The sequence below is a fragment of the Hetaerina americana genome, unplaced genomic scaffold, assembly GCF_022747635.1.
Source record: "Hetaerina americana unplaced genomic scaffold, ioHetAmer1.1.p SCAF_10, whole genome shotgun sequence".
NCBI lineage: Eukaryota > Metazoa > Arthropoda > Insecta > Odonata > Calopterygidae > Hetaerina > Hetaerina americana.
The window spans coordinates 48,426,362-48,449,327 of NW_027286070.1; the positions used below are offsets into that span (position 1 = coordinate 48,426,362).

General features: G+C 38.0%; 1 protein-coding gene across 1 annotated transcript in view; it reads left to right on the top strand.

Annotated features, from left to right (window-relative positions):
- The window catches only part of LOC139700322 (uncharacterized), a 94,211-nt gene that overhangs the window by 64,144 nt on the left and 7,101 nt on the right, over positions 1-22,966 (top strand). Inside the window, exons 4-5 of the mRNA XM_071598961.1 lie at positions 16,083-16,228; positions 21,850-22,141. Coding sequence (XP_071455062.1) covers positions 16,083-16,228; positions 21,850-22,141 — 438 coding nt within the window. The remainder of the gene's footprint in view (positions 1-16,082; positions 16,229-21,849; positions 22,142-22,966) is intronic.

Here is a 22,966-nt window from a genome sequence, read left to right on the forward strand (position 1 = left end):
ACCCCTTCCTAACACTGCCCATCCTGACTCCCCGTTTCCCACCCGCACCTGAGCAGTCTGAGACATGTACAGGTTGCGGATTAGCCTCCTTTCCCTCCAATCTATTCCTATTTTCTGCAATATACTCATTAGTGTTTCCCAATTCACTTTATCAAACGCTTTTTCGAAATCTACGAAACAGGCAAATACCTCCTGGTTGTATTCTATATTCCTCTGGATTAATACACCTGTAATGTTATTACTGAAATGGCATCACGCGTACCTATCCCCTTCCTAAACCCAAACTGGTTATCCCCTAAGTAATCATTTGCCCTACTCTCTATCCTTTTGTTTATTATCCGGAGAACAATTTTCGCTGCGTGGGATATCAAACTTATCGTTCTGTAGTCCTCACAAGATGTAGCCTTTACCTTTTTCGGAATAAGAACTAAAACTGCTCTCACAAAGTCTTCCGGCCAGATTCCCTCCTCATAAATGCTACGGATCAGCCCATATAGCCTCTTCCTCCCACATTTTCCTAAGCATTTTAAAAGTTCCACGGGAATGTTATCTACCCCCACGGCCTTATTTAGTTTCATCTCCCTTAATGCCCTTTCTATCTCATTGTCTAGTATGCCTGGACCTAAGCTGTCTTCCTCTACGTCATTTTCTTTTTCAATGTCTAACTTTGTTGGTCTGAGTTCTTTACTATACAGTTCTTCTATATACTCCTTCCATCTCTCTTGGATCTTTCCTGCGTCAACTATTACCTTACCCGCCTTATCTCTAACTGTTAGCATAGCTCTTCCTTTCTTACTTCCCGATAACGATTTAACTTTGCTGTACAGCGCACCGATTTCACCCTTCCTCTGGAGACTTTCCATATCCTCGCACTGCGTCTTCCACCATGCTTCTTTTGCTTTATTTGTTACCCGCCTCAATTTATTGTTCAATTCTTTGTACTTCATTTTGCCTAATTCTGTATTTATATTCTTCCATTTTCGCCGCTCATCCATCTTTGTAATCATCTCATCCGTGATCCATGGTTTCCTAGACCTTTTAGCGTTAACGGTTCCAATATTGTCTTTTGCGGCTTTAGACAACCCTTTTTTGATCATTTCCCATTTTTCTTCGATAGTTATAAGCCCTTTACCATCCTCCATGATTTTCTCTACCGCCTGTTTGTATTCCTTCCTTTTCAACCCATTTAATGCTTCTACATTCCATTTTCTAACTCGCCGCCCCTGCCTTATCTTTTTGAAACGTACGCTACATTTCATAACAACTAAATTGTGGTCTGAGTCCGCATCCGCTCCCGGGAAAGCCTTGGGAATTTAACACACTGTTCCTAAACCTGTGTCTAACCAGGATATAATCTAGCTGATACCTTCCTGAGTCACCTGGCATTTTCCATGTATACCTGCGTCTTTTGTGGTGTCTAAACCAAGTGTTGGTGATGACTAACCCCTGTCTCCTGCAGAACTCAACTGCTTTCTCCCCGCGGTCATTCCTCGTGCCTAAACCGTAGTCCCCCACCTCATCACCATCTCTTCCTTCGCCTACCGTCGCATTCCAATCCCCCATCACTATCAAATGTTTCCCTGCAGGAACACACGCGATCATGTCCTCTAACTGATCGTATATCCTATCGACCTCTTCTTCCTTATGGTTGCTCGGTGGCATGTATACCTGAATAATAACTAAGTTCGTCGGTTCTGCTTTTATCTCCACTAGTAGTATTCTATCCGTTACCTGCTCTATGTTGACTACGCTTCTTCCTACCCCTTCATTTAATACAATGGCAACCCCTCGTTGGCTCTCGTCCCCACCGCTGTATATTATTCTATACTTATCACTCCAGTAATCCCCGCTATCTTTCCATCTCACCTCGCATAGACCTAAAATATCTATATTTCCCCTTTCCATCTCTCGCTTAACAATCTCCAATTTCCCTGTCCTCATCATTGTCCTAACATTCCACGTTCCTATTCTAACTAATTTGGTCTTCTTCTCCTGCGTCTTCTGTCCAGCTGCTGCTGGTTTTCCCTTGCAAGGGTTTCGTGGGATGACGACCGCGGAAGCCTTGCCTCCCCCGCTGCCGGGCACGACACACATAGGCCGAGCCCCGTGGTTGCCAGGACTCAAAATATCTCTATTGTCCATCATATTGTTCTGGGGAATGATAATTGAGGTGGTTTCCCGTTGCCTTCCTCAATAGTGTTTTAAACGTGACACCATCACTTACTGGCCGCCCCACTGGGGTCAGACGCCATTGCAGCCGCCTCACTGAGGAACAGACGCTGCGTGGACTACCTTTCGTCTGGCTCCTAACCTTCGACCTATCTGGCATGGGTGACCCTACTAGGAGCAATAATTATTACTCCCGCCAGCACAGCTCTAGGGGTCATCGGAACGCACAAGCCCTTCCACCACGTCAAGGTTGTAGTCCGGGGAGGGAAATATATATATTTATTTATTTATATATATATATATATTTATATATATATATCTTTATTTATATATATATATTTATATATATTTATATATATATATTTATATATATATATATATATATATTTATCTTTATAAATTATTAATATGTATGTATAATATATTTATGCATATAAATTATTTATATGTATAAGCACTCACAGTCCGGTGTGGCTAATTCTTTTCTTTTCGTGGCAAATTTCCGCACTACCACCCACCCTATCTTGCATTTCACTTCGGAGAAAAACCATCCCGCCAGACTGAATTTAGTCTCGAGCTCCAGGCCAGGAATAGAGAGAGGATAGGGAGTGGATGGATTGGAGTGTGAGGAGAGTTTTTATGGAAGAGATGATGGAAGCGTGGATGAGGGAGCGGGGTAGTGGAGAGGTTGAGAAGGAAAATCGGTGTGGAAAGGGATGGGGGGGCGTAGGGAGAGAGACATGGATGAAGGCGGAAGGAACGAAGAAGAGCAGGAATAGCTGAGGGAGGAGGGGAATGGAAGGGATGGGCGATCAGTTGGTTCTAAGGACTACCGGAATGGTTTTGTGACTTACATTCCGTTCACAACAAGCTGACCGACACTCAGTAGCCTACTAGGCAGGTGGGTCCATCCACCATGGATAATTAATAAAATAGTAATTCCCTCCTGACCGCCTACTGCATCTGTAACACCGATGTGGAACATGTAGACTCCATTAGATACTTAGACGTTACCCTCACTCACGGCCTCTCCTGGGAGAAACACACTGAAAATGTGTGGGCAAGCTATCAAAAAAGGAGGATAACTGGATAAATGTGACGTAAAGGTCAAAGGGAAATGTTATCTTTCGCAGGGTAGGCCTCATTTAGATTGTGCTGCAAGTATATGGGATACTCACGATGTTGGATTGATATCCGAATCGGATCGCGAGCAGCGTAGAGGAGATAGATTTGTAAAACCTTGTTATGATAAACTTAGTAGCCTATCCAAAATATTAGGGCATCTAAGCTGGGAATCACTCATGTAGCGAAGGTTAAATTACACAGATCTTGTATATGAATTTGAAGGACGTATCTTCAGCAGTGATGTTGAAAATGTATTATTCCCCCATTATACTGCAGTAGGCGAGATCATGTCATTGAACTTAGAGATATTAAGTGTAGAAAAGATGGATATAAGTTGTCATTTTTTCCGCGAACGATAGGGGGTCATAATGACTTTGTTCGACCGCGGTAGGGTCATATTCGGGAGAATTATTCTGGTGTGCATTCATCTGCCACAAACCCTGGCGGTGGCTTGCTGGGTGTATATAAATAAATAATATAAATAAAATAATGAGGTGTAATCACTGTAAAATACTTTTAAATATTACTTTTCATATTGCGTAGTTACCATTACTTAACCGCTAATTACTATATTAGTTATTAAATTATTTAAGAACTGTTTTAGGTGAGGTATTGTCTTTCCTTTAACTCGATAGCTCACAGTTTAATACTTTAATGCTCTCGAGAGAATTACATCGAGAAGACAATGAACAAATAAATAAATGAGTTATTTAAATAATCGTTTTCTTGAGATTTTTAATCATGGAAGTTGAGAATATTTTAAAATTCTTTTCACACAGTTCTTTGTGCGCCTTAATATCGGGCCGTTCCAAAAAATTCTCTTTGCTAATTCGAATATCTCGATCAGCAAAATTAGTCTGTTGTTTATTCACCCCATGCCCCACACTCTAGCGGTGACTTGCAGGGTACAAAAAATACGACAAACACAACAACAATCCGCAGGTTTTAAATATGTAAATGGAAGGGAAGAACGGGGCATGAAGAACCCAGTATTCTTTCCTCCTGTAAGTAAACGAGCTTGTTTACATCTGCTTACATGCGAAAATGATATGCCCCCTCTATGGGCTGTAATCCAATCTTGGACTCGCCCGAGCTGAAATCAGTCACTGTCCATGACGTCTCTTAAGCAGGTGCGCCTCCAACCTATCCCCCTCTACTTCATCTAATCAACTCTTGCTTGGCATCATAGCACATGTTAAGGTGGTCCTGACCTCAGGGTCCATATTTCAGATATTTTTAAAAATTTAAATATTTCATATATAATGTGAGCACTTTTTATCGACTACAATGACATAAAAATGGGATCCTTGAGTTACTTAAATGACGGGCTCTTATGTTTCTATTTTCTACTAAAACTAGAAACACCAGGCAAAATATTTCGCCTGCAGATAAAAATGGGTACTTGTTTCATATGGAAGTTTTTAAGGTATCAAATCTAAAATAAAATAATGCAAAATATACTTTCAATGATATGATATTTATTCATTGAAAAATAATATATGTTACAGTTGATTTATTACTATGTAATGTCTATTTCTTTCAAATAAACAGTATATACTATACCCTTACGTATTTCATACCATGGTGATAAATATTCAACGTGATTATGCACTTCGGTTTGATACCAATTTAACCTTTTCATATGCATTAAAGATGTAAACTAAGACATAAAACTGACCCCTTATTTGCCTGTAATTTTTAGTACTTAGGAAGTGAAGAAAAATAATTATTCAGATTCAAGTATTCAGACGAGAGGCAGCTCAATGTTTTCGGGCAATATGAGACAGCAGAGGATAGAGGAATAGAAAAGGGAAGAGTGAAATAGGGGTGGATAATTGAGGAGGAGGAATCGAGAGAGTTATGCGTGGATGGTGACGTGAGGATGGATTTCCGAGAAATCGATGGGAAATCTGGTCTTGCCGTGAGGAGGGAGTGGTGGGGGTTGAGCGCTCCCACGTGCGAATCGCGGAAATGTGATGAGTTGATAAGACGGGTATGGGGAAGGGAGTGGGTGGGAAGAGAAACCCGCGGATCAAAGAATTTCACCGCGGCGCTTTTGTTGAGCCTTCCCGCGAGGGGCGGCGTGCTCACTGGGCCGTTACGTAAACGGGTGTGGAGGTGGTCATGAAAGATTTCACGTCCGGTAAAAATATGATGCTAATTTTAAGAGAGAGGGGGGAAAGGATTCGGAGGAATGAAGCGGTTAAGTACCTCAGTGCGGGGGTGAGCAATCTACGGCCGACCCAGGGCGTTCGTTCTACCCTGCGAGCGAAAATGTTTTCATGGAATCATAAGCCAAGGGTCGGGGAGAGATTTAAAGGAATTCCCGAGGAGATGTGAAGAGCGGAAGATAAAATTTTTGTCGTCGGACAGTGTAAGCTGGAAGCTATGTAGGCAGTGTGGGCTCTAATGCTTTGCCCCTTCCTCGCCCTGCGTGTTTATATTTGCGAATGATTGCATAACCTGCGACACAGAGGAGGTTGTTTGCCTCATCTCGGAACGCCCATCTGTTATATTCGTAAGTAAATGATGACGCAATGAAATGTAAATTATAGTCAGTTTTTTTTCAATCGTAAGAAAAATTAATGTGTTTGATGAAGACAGTTCTCGACACTCCCCGGGCGAGAATTTAATGAACGTGAACATATGTATGATTACATCAGAATTATTGTAGAAGAAGAATTTTTTCTCCCTGAAACGAAATTATTCATATAATTTCTTTACATGCATACGAGTAGTGTACTCTTTTCAAGAGTGCGCAGAGGTTTTTACTATCTGTTGCATTAAAACATTATTATTATCAACCGTAGTGATCTTTACGTTTATGCGCTATGAGAGTTAATCTCATACTTCTAACATTGTAACCTACGATTAGACAGTATTTTTGCCGCCTGACTTTTTTCGTCTGGCACTGTTACTATCCAAGTGCAAAGCTCGAAATAAACTTATTGTGACGTGTCGCTAAACCATCTGGTTTTGATTAGCATTTTTTTATTTTTCGTTGCCAAATAAAAACGATTGAATTGAAAGTAGTCCCAAAGCGAGAGAAAATTTTCCCTTTTTTTCATGTTTTTTAATATTATTACACTGACAAATAAAATAATCATATTATGAGCTTGGCAATGAAAATATTTTTGATCCTAAAGATTTGCCGAAACATCTTACGCCGATTTTGAGGTCTTAGCGCGGTCTTATATTTCCCATTTTTGACAGATCTTGAATTATGTAATTAATCTAAATATATAATGACAATTGTGGGCCGCGGTAGTCCAGGGCGTAGAGCGTTGGACTACTGACCGGAGGGTCCTGGGTTCGATTCCCGGGCAAGTCCCTGGGCACCTGCAGCTTCACCCAAGCTATGTGATTTTTCGGTTACCAGGTCTTCCTGGGAAACCATAACCCTGATGTGTGTGTGTGAATTTCACCCGTTGGGCTTAGTAGTGGGTGAAATCTTCCATCGCCTACCAAACCGACCTTCGGGTTGATTTTTATGTTTATGGTTTTTTTATAATGATAATTAAGTGACACCATCATCAACACCCAGGCATATGGGCGTCTAAACGGACATCGCAGCGAATCGTTTCGCGACCCAACGTCGTCGCCGCCGAAATCGACACAGGGGCATTTCGTAAAATTGAGATAAGCCATGGATTGAAATGGAATCTGTGCCGAGTGTGGGTATTTAGAATTTGATTAATTTGCGATGAGTCTCTTTGCGAATTATCGGTGTCTCAATTCAAGTTGTTTGTATCTATTACGACGAACGTTAAAATTCGGAGTTCAAATAATCAATAAAAACATTATAAGTTTTGTTCTATTAATCTAGACCCAATAAATGGTATCTTAGTTGGCATTTAAGTATTTGAATGTTGCCAAACTATAAATGTTTTGCTGACTGCTGTTTTGCTATCAGTTATCAGGAGGAGTTATTAGATCCCTATCCTGAAATTTATATTTGTCCAGTAGTTCTCTAAGATAAATAGAAAACACTTAATTAATCTGTATTTTAAATTTAATTGATGTATAACATATTGCATATGATATATAACCGTACGATTGATACCTTTTTGAATTGATTTTAGCGTACACAAATAAATTAAGGCTATCACCATTCCTTTGATAAAAATTATTTTAAGCAAGACTGGTTTCGATGTTCTACGATCATTGCTGACCGTTCATATTGTCCTTATAACTAGTCTTTGAAATATACGAGTAAGTTATTTTCCTAATTGAAAGTTGAGCTGTTCTCATCATATTATTATTGATTTTACTCTAAATGAGTTAAATAGCATATAAAAATATTAAATAATTTAATTGATAGTTTTTACGCTCCCACAATTTGTAATTATGTTATTCCAGGTGACATGTACTGTATAAGTGGAGGTAGTATCTACAAACGTGTTAGCCTTCATTTTTACGAATATGAGACAATCTTTTTTTCATGTTGCCGAATGTGTCATACTTCAGTTTGTACTTGCCTAAGAGTTTTTCTGGCAAAATCTCTTTTTAAAAATCTATTATAATTATTTTTAACTTTGGTGATACGCATTCATTATCATATTGAATTATTCTTATACTTTATTGAAGAATAAAAACTAGAGCTGATGGATGCTCTTTTTAAGGAAACAATGACTCAAGCGAATCCATTTATCATGATTTAGAATACAAGATTAACGTGTTAATTCATTTATGCTAGCTCATTTTGGTTACGAAATATTCTAGATCGAATTTTATTAACTTAATATATAAAAAATTATTATTTTTCGTATTAGTAGGAAAACTGTTACTATTATTCCTGTTAATTTTTAAATGATTCAATAAAAATTTTAAGAGGCAATAAATTATCCCAAAAATACAATATATTTGATTATTCATAAAACAAATAATTATGCAGATTTATTGAATGAAGAAGTTGGGTAAGGTCAGCGTGTAACGTAGTAAGGGGTAATTTTTTTCAGTTATTAATGTTTGTAAGAAAATGATGAGCGAAAGAGTAGTCATTGTTTGCAGAACATACTTACCTCATTTTAAAATTAAAACCTGTTTCGAAACTCGATTCTACTATTTAATTTTTCGTTCCTTTTCCTATACATTATTCAGTGCTTTTGGTGAACCGTGTACAGCTTTTTACATAATTTCTTATTAAAACGTCTTACACTACTGTGACTTCTTCTGCTACTTCACCACATATTGCAAGTAAAGATATATTTTGTGCCTAAGTCAGTGGGTTGTATTTAATGCTTCGTATGTTTCATTAAATAGAGCATAACAGTATTCCGCGTACCAGAAAATACGAATTTTCAGCTTGAACCTTTTTCAGCGTCGTAATTCCTAAGAGTTTTTGGATTCTGAGAATCGCTTCTAGGCAAAATTTTATACTTACTTAAATTTTATTTCCTAAGTATAAAATAGTGACGTTAATATTTATATCAATTGCGATAATAATAGCTTAATTTTGGTAATGATAGTGATAGTTTGCCAGAAACAAACTGGTCACATGAGGTGTTGCTTCACCTAAATATATTTCTGGACCCATGCCAACATCTTTAGCTTTTCATGTGGCATCCTGGCCGTGCGTCAGTGAAAACGCGAGAACTACAATAAATGCCACTTGTATACATTATAAAAATCATTTTGATAACTGGTCCGTGAAAATTAGGCGGTACGTTAAATTTAATGAAATTATGAACTTTTTCGGAATCCTTCCGATCATTTTGGTAAGCCACTAGTTAAGATTTGAAAATTACACGTGATTCTGAATCTAGGAGGGAAACCTATACCTATTCTATAGCTTTGAGTAATAAACCGTAGATTAAATTCACAAAATAGAACTAAACCTTCTACCCCTCCTTCTATTCCCCATGATACTTACAAGAGAATCAACTCAAATATGTTGATCGGCGGATTGAATATAAAATTTCGATTTTGAATTTTAAAAATAAGACTTATTCCTACCCTTGTGATTTATTTTCCTCGACCATATGGTTGTGTCTCCACGGCTTGATAACAGTTACTGTTTTATCTTTATCATAGACAAAGTAGTTAATTAATCATCGTTATAGACGCAATGCATTGGTTTTATATTTATTTTAATCAAGAGAAAATAAATTTATAAATTATGGAAAGAAATAAAATAATATTTCACGTCATATCATTTTAATTGCTCATTAAGGGTACTATTAATTTATTTTCAAACTTCTCCTAATGGTTAAATTCATTGGAGATAACAAATAATTAGTCTTTGAAACACCGTGTGACCGTACTTATTTCCCACTTCTTGTTTTGAGTGAAGACAATAGTTCAGATTGAACGTTTACGACGCGAATAGTGCCAATGTATATTAAATTAAGCGATGGGCAAAGATACAGCTGTGCGTGCTTATGTGCGTGTGTGTGTCTTTATTTGAGCCAATTTATTTGTGTTCTCTATCAGACACGTGGCATATTGATTTGTATCCACGTGAAAGAGGTAGCAAACGCATAATAATGGTTTACTATTCCAAAAAATTATGTTATTTTCACCGAATCAATTGAATTTCAACATTACATAACCCACTGTAGACATATGCTAAATTCAGCTGCAACGCAGACACAATCACACACGATGCAGAAGTGAGTGAATATTGTGTAATTAAAATACAGGGCATTGGGGTTTGATTTTATTGAATTACACAGTTCTGTGATATTTTATAGATTACCTTCAAGCGGTCGTTGCCTGTAATCTTGACTTTTCTCGTGTGAAGATAAATAGCGATTTTTAAAGTTCTAAAAGAGTGCTGCAATAATTTCTGATCTATCATGTTGTTTTTTAGCATCTTAAAGCAAACATAGCTTGCTTTTCCACTCTGCTTAAGGTTTTTAAAACCGTCTGCATTCATAATTTAACCCCGCACCACAGCTTTTGCTAACTAGGTATGCTCAATGCGGGGGTATGGGTGAGTGTTATGTAACAACTGGATCCAAACCTCTAATTAACTCACAAGTGAATAAATTTCGACGTTTAAGTGAGCGCAATAAAATCAATTCGTGCATTTATGTTAACCATGTGGTAAAACAGCTTGAAGAATTTCACGCCCGTCCTGAATTTGCGGCGCCCAAAGTGACGGGGTGCTCGAAAAAAATCCACGACTATCTCTCAAAATTTGCTGCGCAGTTTATGGCTTTAAAAGGGAATGTATCTGGAAAAATGGACACCGTTTCGAAGAGCGTTTTCATCCAACGAATATGTGCAAACAATTCCCCGGTCCGTTCCCAAGAGAGCCGAAGTAAAAGTCTCAGTGAATTACTACGACACAATTAACTATTCTCAAAGTGAATAATCACATTTAAATGAACACGGGGCATAATGCGCACTTTCGGAGGGTTGTTACATCATCACCCGAATGGTCCATATGTACTCTCCCTACCCCTTTCCCCTATCTCTCCTAGGCAGACGGTGGGAGGCGGGGAGGTGGGGGACGGTAAATCGATGCGGGCGCATATAAACCAGCACATTCTAGAGTGAAAATTCTGAGCGCCATGTGAACAAGTCAACTATTTTTTCGCTACCTATCCTCCATGTGTCTGGCCCCATCCCTTACACTCCTGTGTCCCTCTCCCGCCCCCAATTCGTCATCCACGATCACGTCATGCGCCACGAGCCGCCACAGAAGCGTGTGGCAGGAGTTGTTGGCACACTCCATATTTTTACTTACGCAACTTAAGGTTGCCTCATGAAGTGTCGGTGAAAGGAAAATAAAAATAAATAAAAACAAAGCATTCCCATCAAAAATGGCGCGCGCACGTATTGAGTGCTTGATCAATGAATCAAACCTATGAGGATATTCGCATACCCTTATCTGATTATTTTCTCTTAGCTTCAGTCAAGGCTTCCTTAACAACTAAAGTCAATAGATTTTTGATTTTTTTAATCCGATGAATGAAAATTTCGGGATCTGTTTTTAAATATGCAGTATTGTAATTATTTATTTCCAGTAATTCACTTTAATTTTAATAAATTGTTTTGCTTGCCATTAAACGATTAAGTTTGCCCTTTATTATCTCAATTGTTATTTTGATTGTTTGAAATAAACGAAAATTTCAAGGTTCGTATTTATAAATTCAGGGAATCACAGAGCCATCTCGTAGCATTTAGATTTAGGGATGCCAACCAACTATTTATCTATTTCACTTGGATGATGCATTCTGCCAATAAAATGAGCGGTTGATGAATAGAATTATCGAATTTCAGGGTAAAATTTCCAAGTGCCAGAAGTTCGATTTTTTTAATTTTAGAGTATTTTGAGCGCTGATGTGTTTGATTTAAATTACTAAATGCACTCGATAAATTATTTCTTTCCCTCATTTAAGCTATTGAGTTTTAGGTTTACAGGGTACTCCCGTATGTCATTATAAATTAGATTCAAATGCCTCGTGAAAAATAGTAATGGATTCAATTAACATGTTTGATTGTTTGAATTGAATGCTAGAAATATAATACCAATCAAATGATTCTTTACTGTTCATCGACAAAAGTAAAGAAAATAACTCTTCACTCTAATTCGCGCTCGCATGCGTCTTTTGGTCTAAGTGATCTGGTCTCCTTACTTTCCTCTTTCCTTCTCCTCGAGCTATTATCAAGGGGATCAATCATTACTCCCTATCACATGGAGTAATGTCTTTATAGGACTTTCAGCGTCGTTCCATAATAAATATTACCCCCGTTCACTTATGCCTTGTATTTGTCTTCGAATGGCAGTGTAGAGTATCGAATATTGCATCAATCGACTTTTTGAATCTTAATCTTTAATACGTCCGTCAGGCCTAAAAGTGATGTAGGCGAGCTGTTTTAATCAAACATGAGGTCAACCCATGGTTTGGAGTTGGAAGTCAAGAGTTCATTGTATTAAACTTGCATGTGCACCAAATTATAATTATTGACCTGAGTTTTTGAATTTTATTCATGCTCATCATGTGGCACATAGATATGAGACAATGTAAACCTAGTAAACTCTAAATTGAAAATAGTGCATAGATGACAAAAAACGTTAAATGAAGAACATTAATTAATGCAGTGGAAATGCGCGACTTTAGGTATCTATCTTAACTCGTAGCACAGAAAATTGTTTTTTTTTCAATCCTTTTACTGGGAAATGGAACATAAACCAAATTTTCATTCACTAAAATTAAACAAAAAAATAAAATTTTAATTAAAATTTTTGGCCACCATTTTCGTCGTAATCTTATATTTTAACCGTACCTCGAGTTAAATAGTTCTTCCAATAATTCTAATCGACGTGACTGTCAAGTGTTGCCTCCTCACGTGGTTGGCTGCGTTTTGGTTCATTCCCTGCCAAGGGTTCAACTTCGTGTAAGGGTGGGTCGAAGGAATAGGGAGAGGGGGATGTTTGACGGAAGACGGCGGTCATGTCCTCCGACTCTCAATGGTCTGCTCTCCCCTTCAATGCACAGCGTCTTCGCCAATTCGCATGGCAGAACGGAGCGGGTCGGATAAGCCATTCCTACTAGCGGACTCTTCGCATCATTTCACCAGGACAACCAACGAGGTCACCCCTGGGGAGCGTCTGCATTTTATTTTGGGTCCAGTGATTCAGGGGTTAGTCGGCCTAACCCGTCCCTTTCCAGCTCCTCCCCCCGAATCCTCACACCCCCGCTCCCCCTCCCCCTACTCCCCTCCCATTACTTCCCCTCAACCTACTACCCTCCCCTTACTCTCCCCCTCCCCTTTCCCCTCCCTCCCTTCGCGTCCTTCCCCAAGATACTCTTCTCCGTCTTCGTCTCAGAAAAAGTAACAATCTCTCTTCCTCCTCACCCCCTCCCCGTCCTCCTCTCATCTTTTTCCTCTCGGCTCATCCGTCCCCCATGTTCTCCTCTAACCCCTCTCCTATTTCCCCTCGCCCCCCGCCCCGTTCACTTCTCGATCCCTCATGAGTTTCCTCTCTTGCCCCCAGCACTTTACTCTCCGGCGGAAGTTGTTTGGAACTCCTCAACCGGGAGTGCTCAACACCGCACGGCAGACCCGCGGATGAGTGAGAGAGAAGTGGTGGGGGGGAACAAAGGGGTTCCCTAGACTTCTCGCCGAAGGAAAAATGGATCTCTACAATGTTTTGCGCGATGAAAATTAAATAAAATTGGGGGTGGGGGGGAAGACGAAGCAGCAATTCTTAGTTGTACATTTCGAGCGCAATTCTAAGAACCACAATAAGGAAAATCAGTCTTTGGAATTCGGGTTATTTGTCTGGGAATTACTCGTATTTAAAAAACATATCTCAAATTGCCATTGCTCAGTTCGTAATGTTGAATTTGTATCAAATGATATTCCACTCCGCATTTTATAAAGAATATTTTTCGTCGTACGTAAAAAACTAATAAATTTTGTGTGTAGAAGCATTAAGTAATATCTCCTTTCATGATGAATAAAATTCCCCGTCATAAGGTCACTCTGGAAGCCATTTCTTTCGGCCAAATTCGTAAAACGCTTTGAAGGCAAAAATAATGTCCATTGAATCCACATATGTTTCGATAAAGTCGAAAAATTCTTTACGAGCACGTACCAAAGCGTGATTGTAGCCTCTTTTAAAATGCATTCTCCTTGCCAGAAGATGATCCTAATGGATATTTCTAAAAATATAAATGACACACTGACGCCATAGTTGGTGAAATAATATAAACTCTTTTACAAACAATTAAAATGCATAAGAAATAATTTGGGTAGTAAATATAACTAACACAATTAATAAATAAAGAATATTCCTTACGAAATAATACAATCCGTTTTTCTCACCTTATTCCATCGATCGTAAATATATATCAGAATGATTATAATATAAGAATTAGAGTATCCATAAGCATTAGTGGATTTTTTGAAAAAATGTTTTTGTTCCGTTTTGGGAAACTTTCCGATTTAAACAGTTCCTGTGAATTCCGATTCCATTCAATTCTCAGAGGGACAGAAATTCTTCCATTTAAGCGAACACGGCCGTATGGTTATTCCTTCCTTGAAATAGGCGACCGATGCTGTGTGGTACGCCTGCCGTGATCGTGGGGGAGAATAGTCCCCCAACCACAGAACACAAAACTATTCAGCGACCCCGCTCACTCAAGCACGTGCAGCCACAGGTGCTGGCTCCTTGGGGGTGAGTCTGGCGATCCGTCTGAGGAAGCAGGCCAAATTGCCCGTCGAGGTTTCTGCCTTCAAAGCCCTCCTCCCAACCTCCTCCTTCCCAACACCCCTCCCCCGCAGTCCAAAAACCCTCCCCCCCCCACCCGAGAGAGTCGACTCCCTGCCTGCGCCCCTCAAACTCCCCCGTGTTGTATCCGCCTGGATCCCTAGATTCACGACCCATGGCAATCATTTTGGATTGTCCCCCTCACTACACTCCCTTATTGATTATTTCAAGGTTAATAATAAATTGAACGACCCCCGTCCCCAACCCAACTCGCCCGCAGGCATTTTGGTGTTCCGCAAATCTTTGTTTCGCCACTCTAAAATGTATTTTTGAAAAATTCGCCTCGTTACGAAATTACATGAAAAACTATCAAAATCACATTAAAAATTACCCTTTTGGTCTAAAAATGTCTTCAAAAAAGGGAGTGAATTGTGCTGAATCCGGTGAGTAAATTATGCTGAAGATATTTTAAGGCCAATCACTATTTCCATTCGGAAAATAAAACACAATATGGTACCTGATTGATAAGAATAAATCAATAACGCTCAAAAACATGCTCTGAAAAACTTTGGCAAGGTTATTCTTTTGAGTTACGTCACTGATTGTGCGTACAAGATTTTGAAATACCTTCGCAGTTTTTCCACAATAGCGAAACTTCCGCAACAGTATATGAATACATTTTTCTCAACTTATTTGAATCTGTTTAAGGCATTTAAAGACCATTATAGAGGGAAAGTAATTGTAAATACATGTCATTTATAATATTAAAAAATATTTAATGAACTAAATATATAGTTTGATTTAAATAAACATGTATTAAGGTTTTACGTACGTCTGCATTGTTATAATCGACGTTGTGTACATTGGTGGCTTTGGTGGCCTTTGAATCACGCTTTGGACCAACGATGTACTTTCCACGTTTATTCCGATCGATATGATTTTCCTGAAGTTATTTGTCCTGATGTCTGTCTCTACCTCCATAAGAATCTAAATTCACTTCATACTGTCGTTTGTTAAAGATGAATAGACCTCTGGAGGACTGGCCCAGAGTGTACACGTAAGGACAGAACTCTCTTTAGAAATTAGAGGAACAGCCAAAGGCTTTATTTTCATGTCTTCTGATATCAACAATTAGATTAACTGCAACACAGTTATTTCCTCCGAAGACGTGAGCAAATTGTTATAATTGCCAAAAGAATCGGTAGTCCAATTCTGTGGTAAAAATATAAGAAAGGAAACATTTTATGTACCGTAAAATGCTTCCTTTCATATATATTTCTTGGTGGCAACTACATATATTTTTAAGTCTCACGGTGTTCCAATTCTTCAGAATGCTCACTTTAGAGAGATCTCTGTTTCCTTTAAGAGGTTCGGATGACAAAAATAGTTACCGCGTTCGGAAATTGAATTCGTTCAGATGGTATGTTCCGTCCGGATAGCTTCGTGCCCAAAGCAACACACACTCGAAAGAATTGTTTTTCCTGATCATTGACGAACGGATTTTGTCTTTGAATTGAGTAGATTATAAATCACTCGCATCCCGATTTATAACTGATGCTGACGGCTGCTGTATTTTTAAATGAAATAATTACATCATTGGACGTTCCTTTGTCTCCTACAGGTGAGGTTCCACGCAACACGGACGAAGAAGTGTGGCATGGACCCAACGTGATGAATCTCCTCTTCAATCTCACTTTACCTGCTGCCATTGATGGATCAACAATCAGCATCGTCGCGGCCAAACTACGTCTTTTTAAATTGTCGCAGGTGAGTTGAGCAACGGGAACAAGTGGGAACTTAACCTTTGAAAATGTGATTCTTAACGCCATTACTCCGGTATCACGAGACTACTCTCGCAATATTACGTTGCGTAAGGCGGGTTCCCTTATCCCTACTTTTATGATGCCGCGATTTGTTGAGCATTAAAAGGATTTTGATCACACCGCGCACATTGTCACAATAAAGCGCGAAAATTTTCAGGCTGCAATCCAGTAAACAATTTCGTTCATTTTCGTTTAAATATTTCACTGTGCCAGATAATTCAATTTTAATTGATATTTTAGCTGGCCGTTGCGCTAAAATCTAACGTGCTGGTTAGTACTTGCATAAATGAAACGGGTCCTTACAGATTTTATCCTTCAAAGTGAATGCAAGGGGAAGGAAAATCGGATATGCTAGAATGTCGAATTCTCCGTATCCCAATGCCTAGTGCAGCCTTTTTATTCGCAAATTATTTTTCCCGACGTCACGGAATGAATTCGCAGGGGACTTTTCGTGGAACAGGAGCATAGTGTTTGACCAGAGTATTATCCGCGAGCTCTGAGTCACCGCCCAGAGCTGAGTCGGGGGAGATTTCTGATGGGTGAACAAGTGAAAGTCAGGTAATACGGAAATCAGAAATGCATGGATGAAGAAGACAAAATAATTAGATTGAGTAAAAGCTTCTATTTACAATTTCAGTAAATCCAGTACATTTTCCCACCTATTTTTTCATATTTTTCTTTTTTTATCAAAATATTCACGTAGAAAATTATGCACACATCTTTGTACAGTAAAACTTGTCGAAGGTGATATCCCCTTCTTGTCGAAGCCACAAAATAATTGCAATATTCTAAGTTTTCCACCTTGCATAGATAGTATTTGGATCCCAAATATTCACCAGCAATTTAAAGAAGTGTAAATTCATATTTTTGTTACATATCAGAAATTTGTTGATAAAATTAAATGTGTTCGTTGTCAATCATCAAATTAAATGTCATCACACAATCCCCTAAGGCGCGTGAAATTAAAAAATTAGGGTAATGGCGAAATTCATATAACCCTGACTCCGGCAGTCACAATAAAGACCTGGTATCCGAATAGTCGTATATCTTGAGTCCGAAGATGCCGACACTCACCTGGAATCAAACCCAGGATATCAAATTAGGTCGTCAAACTTGTTACCCACTAAGCACGCCCCAGCAAAACGTTGCTGCTTGCAGAAAACAATGATACTTGAAAATTTATATTCCTTTCACAGTTTCAAATGCAACCTACTTATATTATAGACACTCCAGGGACAAAGCTGAGGCAGACTTAAGCATCATGCATCGGTATTTTTATATTTTCAGGTTTCACTAATTGTCGCTTTTTGTATATTCTGTCATTGCATCTGCTACCTTATTGATGTACAGTGCATATACGTTTCCATGTTTTCATTTTCAAGTACTACGTCCTTGAGTGAATAAATTATTGTTCTATTAACTGAATGATGAGTTAACGTCAGAGCCAATGTGTAATGAACAAGTTCAAAGTCTCAGAAATCGAAGGGAGAGAAGTTCGAATCCCACTTTGGATATGGGCATGAAGTACTGTGAGCCTCAGATACTAAATCAACAAAAATCCAGATGGCTAATAGATTTAGGTCCTGCGCGTAGTACATACGATATATCTCTTTATACCCACTTAACCATTCGAAGAGGAAAATGCCTCCTCCCCTGAATGACATTCGAAAGTTCAGTTCGCACGACATCGTCACAAAATGGCCTTCATGCCATTAAGAAGAGAAATTGATATTAAAATGGCCATTTCTATAACGCTATTATTTCTATAATAGAATTTTATTGAAGAGTCCGATAAAAGTTTTAATTAGTTTAGGATAAAAACCGCAAAAACCGTAATAAACTCGAAGTTCGTTTTGGTGTGTGTTGCCAGAGTACACCTAATACTGAGCCCAACGGCTTGTATAATTCACACATCAGGGTAGGTTGGCCAAATCTGTGCCGTATATGGTTTCCCATGAATTCTGGCACCCGAAAAATTAACTGCTGGGGTGAAGCTGACGGTGCCCAAAGAGGTATACCCTGGAATTGAACCTGGTCAGTAGTCTATCGCTCTACCCCTGGGCTACCACGTCCCCTAAATTTGGGATGATGACGATAAATATAGCCAATGGAAATGTGCCTTTGTGAAAATGAATCCAGATGTGTTTATTTTTAGTATAGCTGTAAAATGACTGTGAAATTCGACATTTCGACTATGATATAAAAATGAAATTGGCGAATAAATGCATCGATGACAAATTTCCATCAAATTGTTACGAGTGTTCAAACGCGGATATTGAGATTCCGTTAGTTAGTGTAACTAGTATGTAGCAGAATAATGCATTCTCATCATAAGTCTAAAGATCTGCTTAATAATTCAGTGAGTGCTGCTCATTGATTTGCTCGTAATATAATGCGCAAGATCAATACAAGGGATGAGTTTATTTTAGAGATCATAATAATTCAATTTTTTCGTCGAAATAAAATTCAGTGCTATATTTACAATTATCGATTTTAATTCTTTTAGACTGATATTATAAATGAATATACAACCTCGGGATCCACAGTAATGGAGTATTAGGAGGTAGAAGTTTCATTCAGAACAGCTACCTCATTATTTCTTAAATATAAACAATGTTTCAATAATACACGTTTATAACGCATCGTGATACTTATAAGTACGTGTAAATTGTCGTTATGGACCATCCAAAAACCACTTTTAAATTTGAAGAATACCTTGAATGAATAATTATAATTTTTTTTAAACCTCTTGAGAAAAACTGTTAGATATCTAACCCAGTAGATGCGTCACATTCTTTCACGCCGTAATACGTTCCGTATGTGGTCGCTATAATATTCTTAATTTTTTATTTCACCCATTTTCAACGTAAGATTGACTAAAGTTTTGCTTTTTTGGGCATTTTCTTAGTTTGTATATGTTCCTGCGACTGTCAGTAGTTTTCGCAGTCCAAATCATAGAGATGTACTCCACAATATTATCAGTAAATGAATTACTGTCAGAAATATTTGCGATAGCATACTGCTTTAATAACTTCACTGTCTTCGTTTTGTGATACCCTCTAGATAAGAGCTTCTTTGAAACATCGAATCGCCCTCTGGAGTTATGACAACTTTTGTCATCTTGGGGGGCTGAGAGCTATATTAATTAGAATACTATCGCTACATCGATATTTTGGTAAATATTTTAAACATTTTCTAGGGAGCGATGTGAGCCAATCCTGATGTAAAAATGTTTCAATAACTTTGAAATGGCGTAACTCGTGCCCGATGTAGTCCACAATTCGGCCGTGAAATGTCGCTACATGTCCGACATCCTAAAAGCGCGTTAATCAAGCCAAGTCGGGTAATACCAGCGACTCAGTTCACGCGAATATTTAATATTTTTCACCCTGGTTTTTGTGCTAATTCCAAATTCAATTCATTCCGTTTTAAACTTGCCCAAATATTTTCCTGGAATATGTTGCGTAAGGTTTGTCATCCATTTATGCCATTCAGCCGTAGAAGTAAACAGGACATTCCCATTCAACGCTGTTTTTAATATGCAGCCAGGAGTTTATCTGCAGGCGTGAGGCTGCTAATCGAATGGACGCCTTCTATAATGTGTTAATTATTTATCAACAGTAACGCATTATTTGTGTGTTATTTGTATTGGGGTATAAGGATTAAACAATTCATTTGCCTTTGTATCAGAGGTCAGTGACAATGAAAACATCGTAGATAAAACGATTTCATCTAATTTTTAACATGCCATAATATTTAGCCTTGCTCGCATTAAAATCCTGCCAAAACGTCTGCTTCGATATATTTTATTGGTTTCTATAGATATTCGTCTCCACTTTTGTTCCCTAAATGGCATTGGACTAAAGTCACAATTGTAAAATAAAGAATCAATGAATATTGCATAATGTTAGTGGTATGCCAAAGGGGGATTATGTAACTGTCATTCCCCTTAAATGCACCTAGATAGAAAAAAATAGTAAATACAAATGAAGCAGAAAGCGACTTAAGCACCCTAATACAATATTACATTGATATCATTGAAGCAATGACAGTGATACGTTTTCCATCGCTGAGGTAGCCTACATACAGACTTGGCAGGTGCAGATAGTGTAGGTGACTGCAATGCATGTTATAATTGTATTTACCATGAAACGAACCTGGCAAAGATTACTTCACATGAGTTAGATTAAGGAATATTTAGCCAATGAAAAGGACAGTGTTTGTGTGACTCAATTTTCTGACTAAAGTAACGGTAGTAATGAACAACCCAAATGGTGGTATCTGTAAAAAAAGCCAATATTCATGATCCTTTAATTTAAAATTCAGCAACTTGGAAAAAGTCAGTGATCAAAGCGAACAAGCAAAATCTTTTTTGGGCACAAATTTCCAGCTTTGGTCATTATTTTATGGGAAGAGGGGAAGTTGTTGGATGAAATTTAGAGAAGGCAGAAAAAATGAGTAGTTAGAAGGAGCATGGATGGCCTGTTGGATGGTGAAGGACTAGGCGTTTTTAGAAGTATAAAGAAAGCTGCCAAGTTAGATAAATTCATACAGGTATAACCAATTAAAGTCAGTTGGAAGGCTCCTTTAATGTTATTTCAGTTAGCAGGCGATCAAATAATGTTATGGGAGCCTTCCAAATACTTTTTATTGGCTATAGGGATTTACCAAACTTTTCATTCACTACCAATAGCTCACACATCTTCTTTCAAGAAAGAAAGTGGTAGAAAGTTGAAGAGGTGAAATAAATATCATAGGCGAAAGATGAGTTTAGATCAGTTGTAGGTGTTCAGATGTACATGATAATGTGGATTAGCAGTTATAGACAGCGTAAAGCCCACATATACACAATAGGTTGCATTTGATAGCTTATAGCACTCCATGTGACATAATCTAAGTTCCTATGAATAGTAATCAATTTCTACATGAGCTGGATAAAAAATATAACAAGGTTGCTCCATAGTAATCTTTAATGAATATTCCCTTTGTAATTTGCCAGTGAGTAGATCTGATCATACTGTTCCCTAAAAGATTGTAAATAAAAAGAGTAAAATTTTTAATAAGTAAGATTTCTCATTATATTTAAGTAATTCAAAATGATACCTAATTGCTCTTTCCCATTTTATTAATCAATTTTGCCTAAAAATAAAGTCATGAATTTTAATGCAACAATTTCAGAGTGTAAAAATCATTCGCCTTGACTGGGACTCGAACCCAGATCCCTCAATATCCGGTCGAGTGCTTTAGCCATTTAAGCTACCAAGGCATGAATTTTATATTATCTCAATATCAACCACCCAAGTTCATTAATTTATTTTTCTGACATCAAATGTGATTCTTGAATACCACTTGTAGAAAGATATTCAATCTTATCAAGAAGACAGCAATTAGGTGACTGGAGTCCTTTAATTGAATTATTTCAGAAATTAAGTCATGTTTCAATTCTAAGTTTTAGATTGCATGTATGCAAAAATCACGTTTCATTACTTTTACTCTACATTTTACCAAACTTCATTTCCAAGCATCCAAAAGATATAATAGATTAATACAAAAACTCTTTTACAGGGAAATGGCACCTCAGGAGGTATTGCAGATGGATGCCCTCCAAGTGTGGTCCCTCTTTTGTCTTCCACACCATCATCTTCATTGCCAGAGCCAGAACATACTGATGGCATAGCAGCCGAAGTCCTTCCAGCAGCAGATGAGCCAATCGTGGGCCCCCCTGCCTCTCCCCTCCTCAGTCACCATAGCCCAGTCTCTGGGCTTTTGCATATGCCCACATCTGCCCTTCAGCAGGATGACCATCGCATTCGAGTATCTGTTTATTGGTACACTCGAGCACTAAAGAAACATAGAGGTAATCCATCTGTTTCAATTCTACATATCACCAAACTGAGTCAAATAAATCTATCATTAATAGTTCACAACATGGCTACTGAAGGTTAAAAATGTTACTTTTGAGATTAAATGAAATTGTTAGATTTCCGTTCAAGACATGGAATCTTTTTTGAAGTCCGCCTTCCACCATGGCACCATGCGACTTGAAAATTGAAAAAAATCCTTTGAAAGCAAGCATAGGTTTCAAATCCAATTCCTATACAGTCCATAACTCAAACTCTTACAACTGGACAAAGAATTTTCGGTGAGACTTTATAGGTAAAACTTTTTACAGCAAGCAGCATGCAATAAGTGACAGTCCATAATAATGTGATGTGTTTAAAATAAGTAAGAGGAAGGAAATTGCATAAATGACTTATAATAGCCAAAGATAAAAATATGTATCATGGAATTAACATTTATCCATATTTTTGCTTACCTATAGGTACATATTAGCCCCCATAGTACTAAAATGTTAACTCAAACTAACTAATCCCAAATGAGCATTTTGATTATAAGGAATTTTCCAGCATAATTTTGAATGTGGATGTAAACTGAATCATGCTTAGCGATTTAAACTGATCATGAGGATTTGAGGTATATTGCATTGAATTATCCATTTATTATGTCATTAAAACAGTAGCTCCTAGAAAGTCATTCCATACAAGTAAAAATGTTGAAGTAACTGTGTACCCAGGATTTCTAAAATCTTTTCGCATAAAATGAGCTTAAAGTTAGGATGTGAGAAAGATGAGATATTTGTCACCTGTGATGTGTATCTATCTTCATATTTCCAGAAAGAACA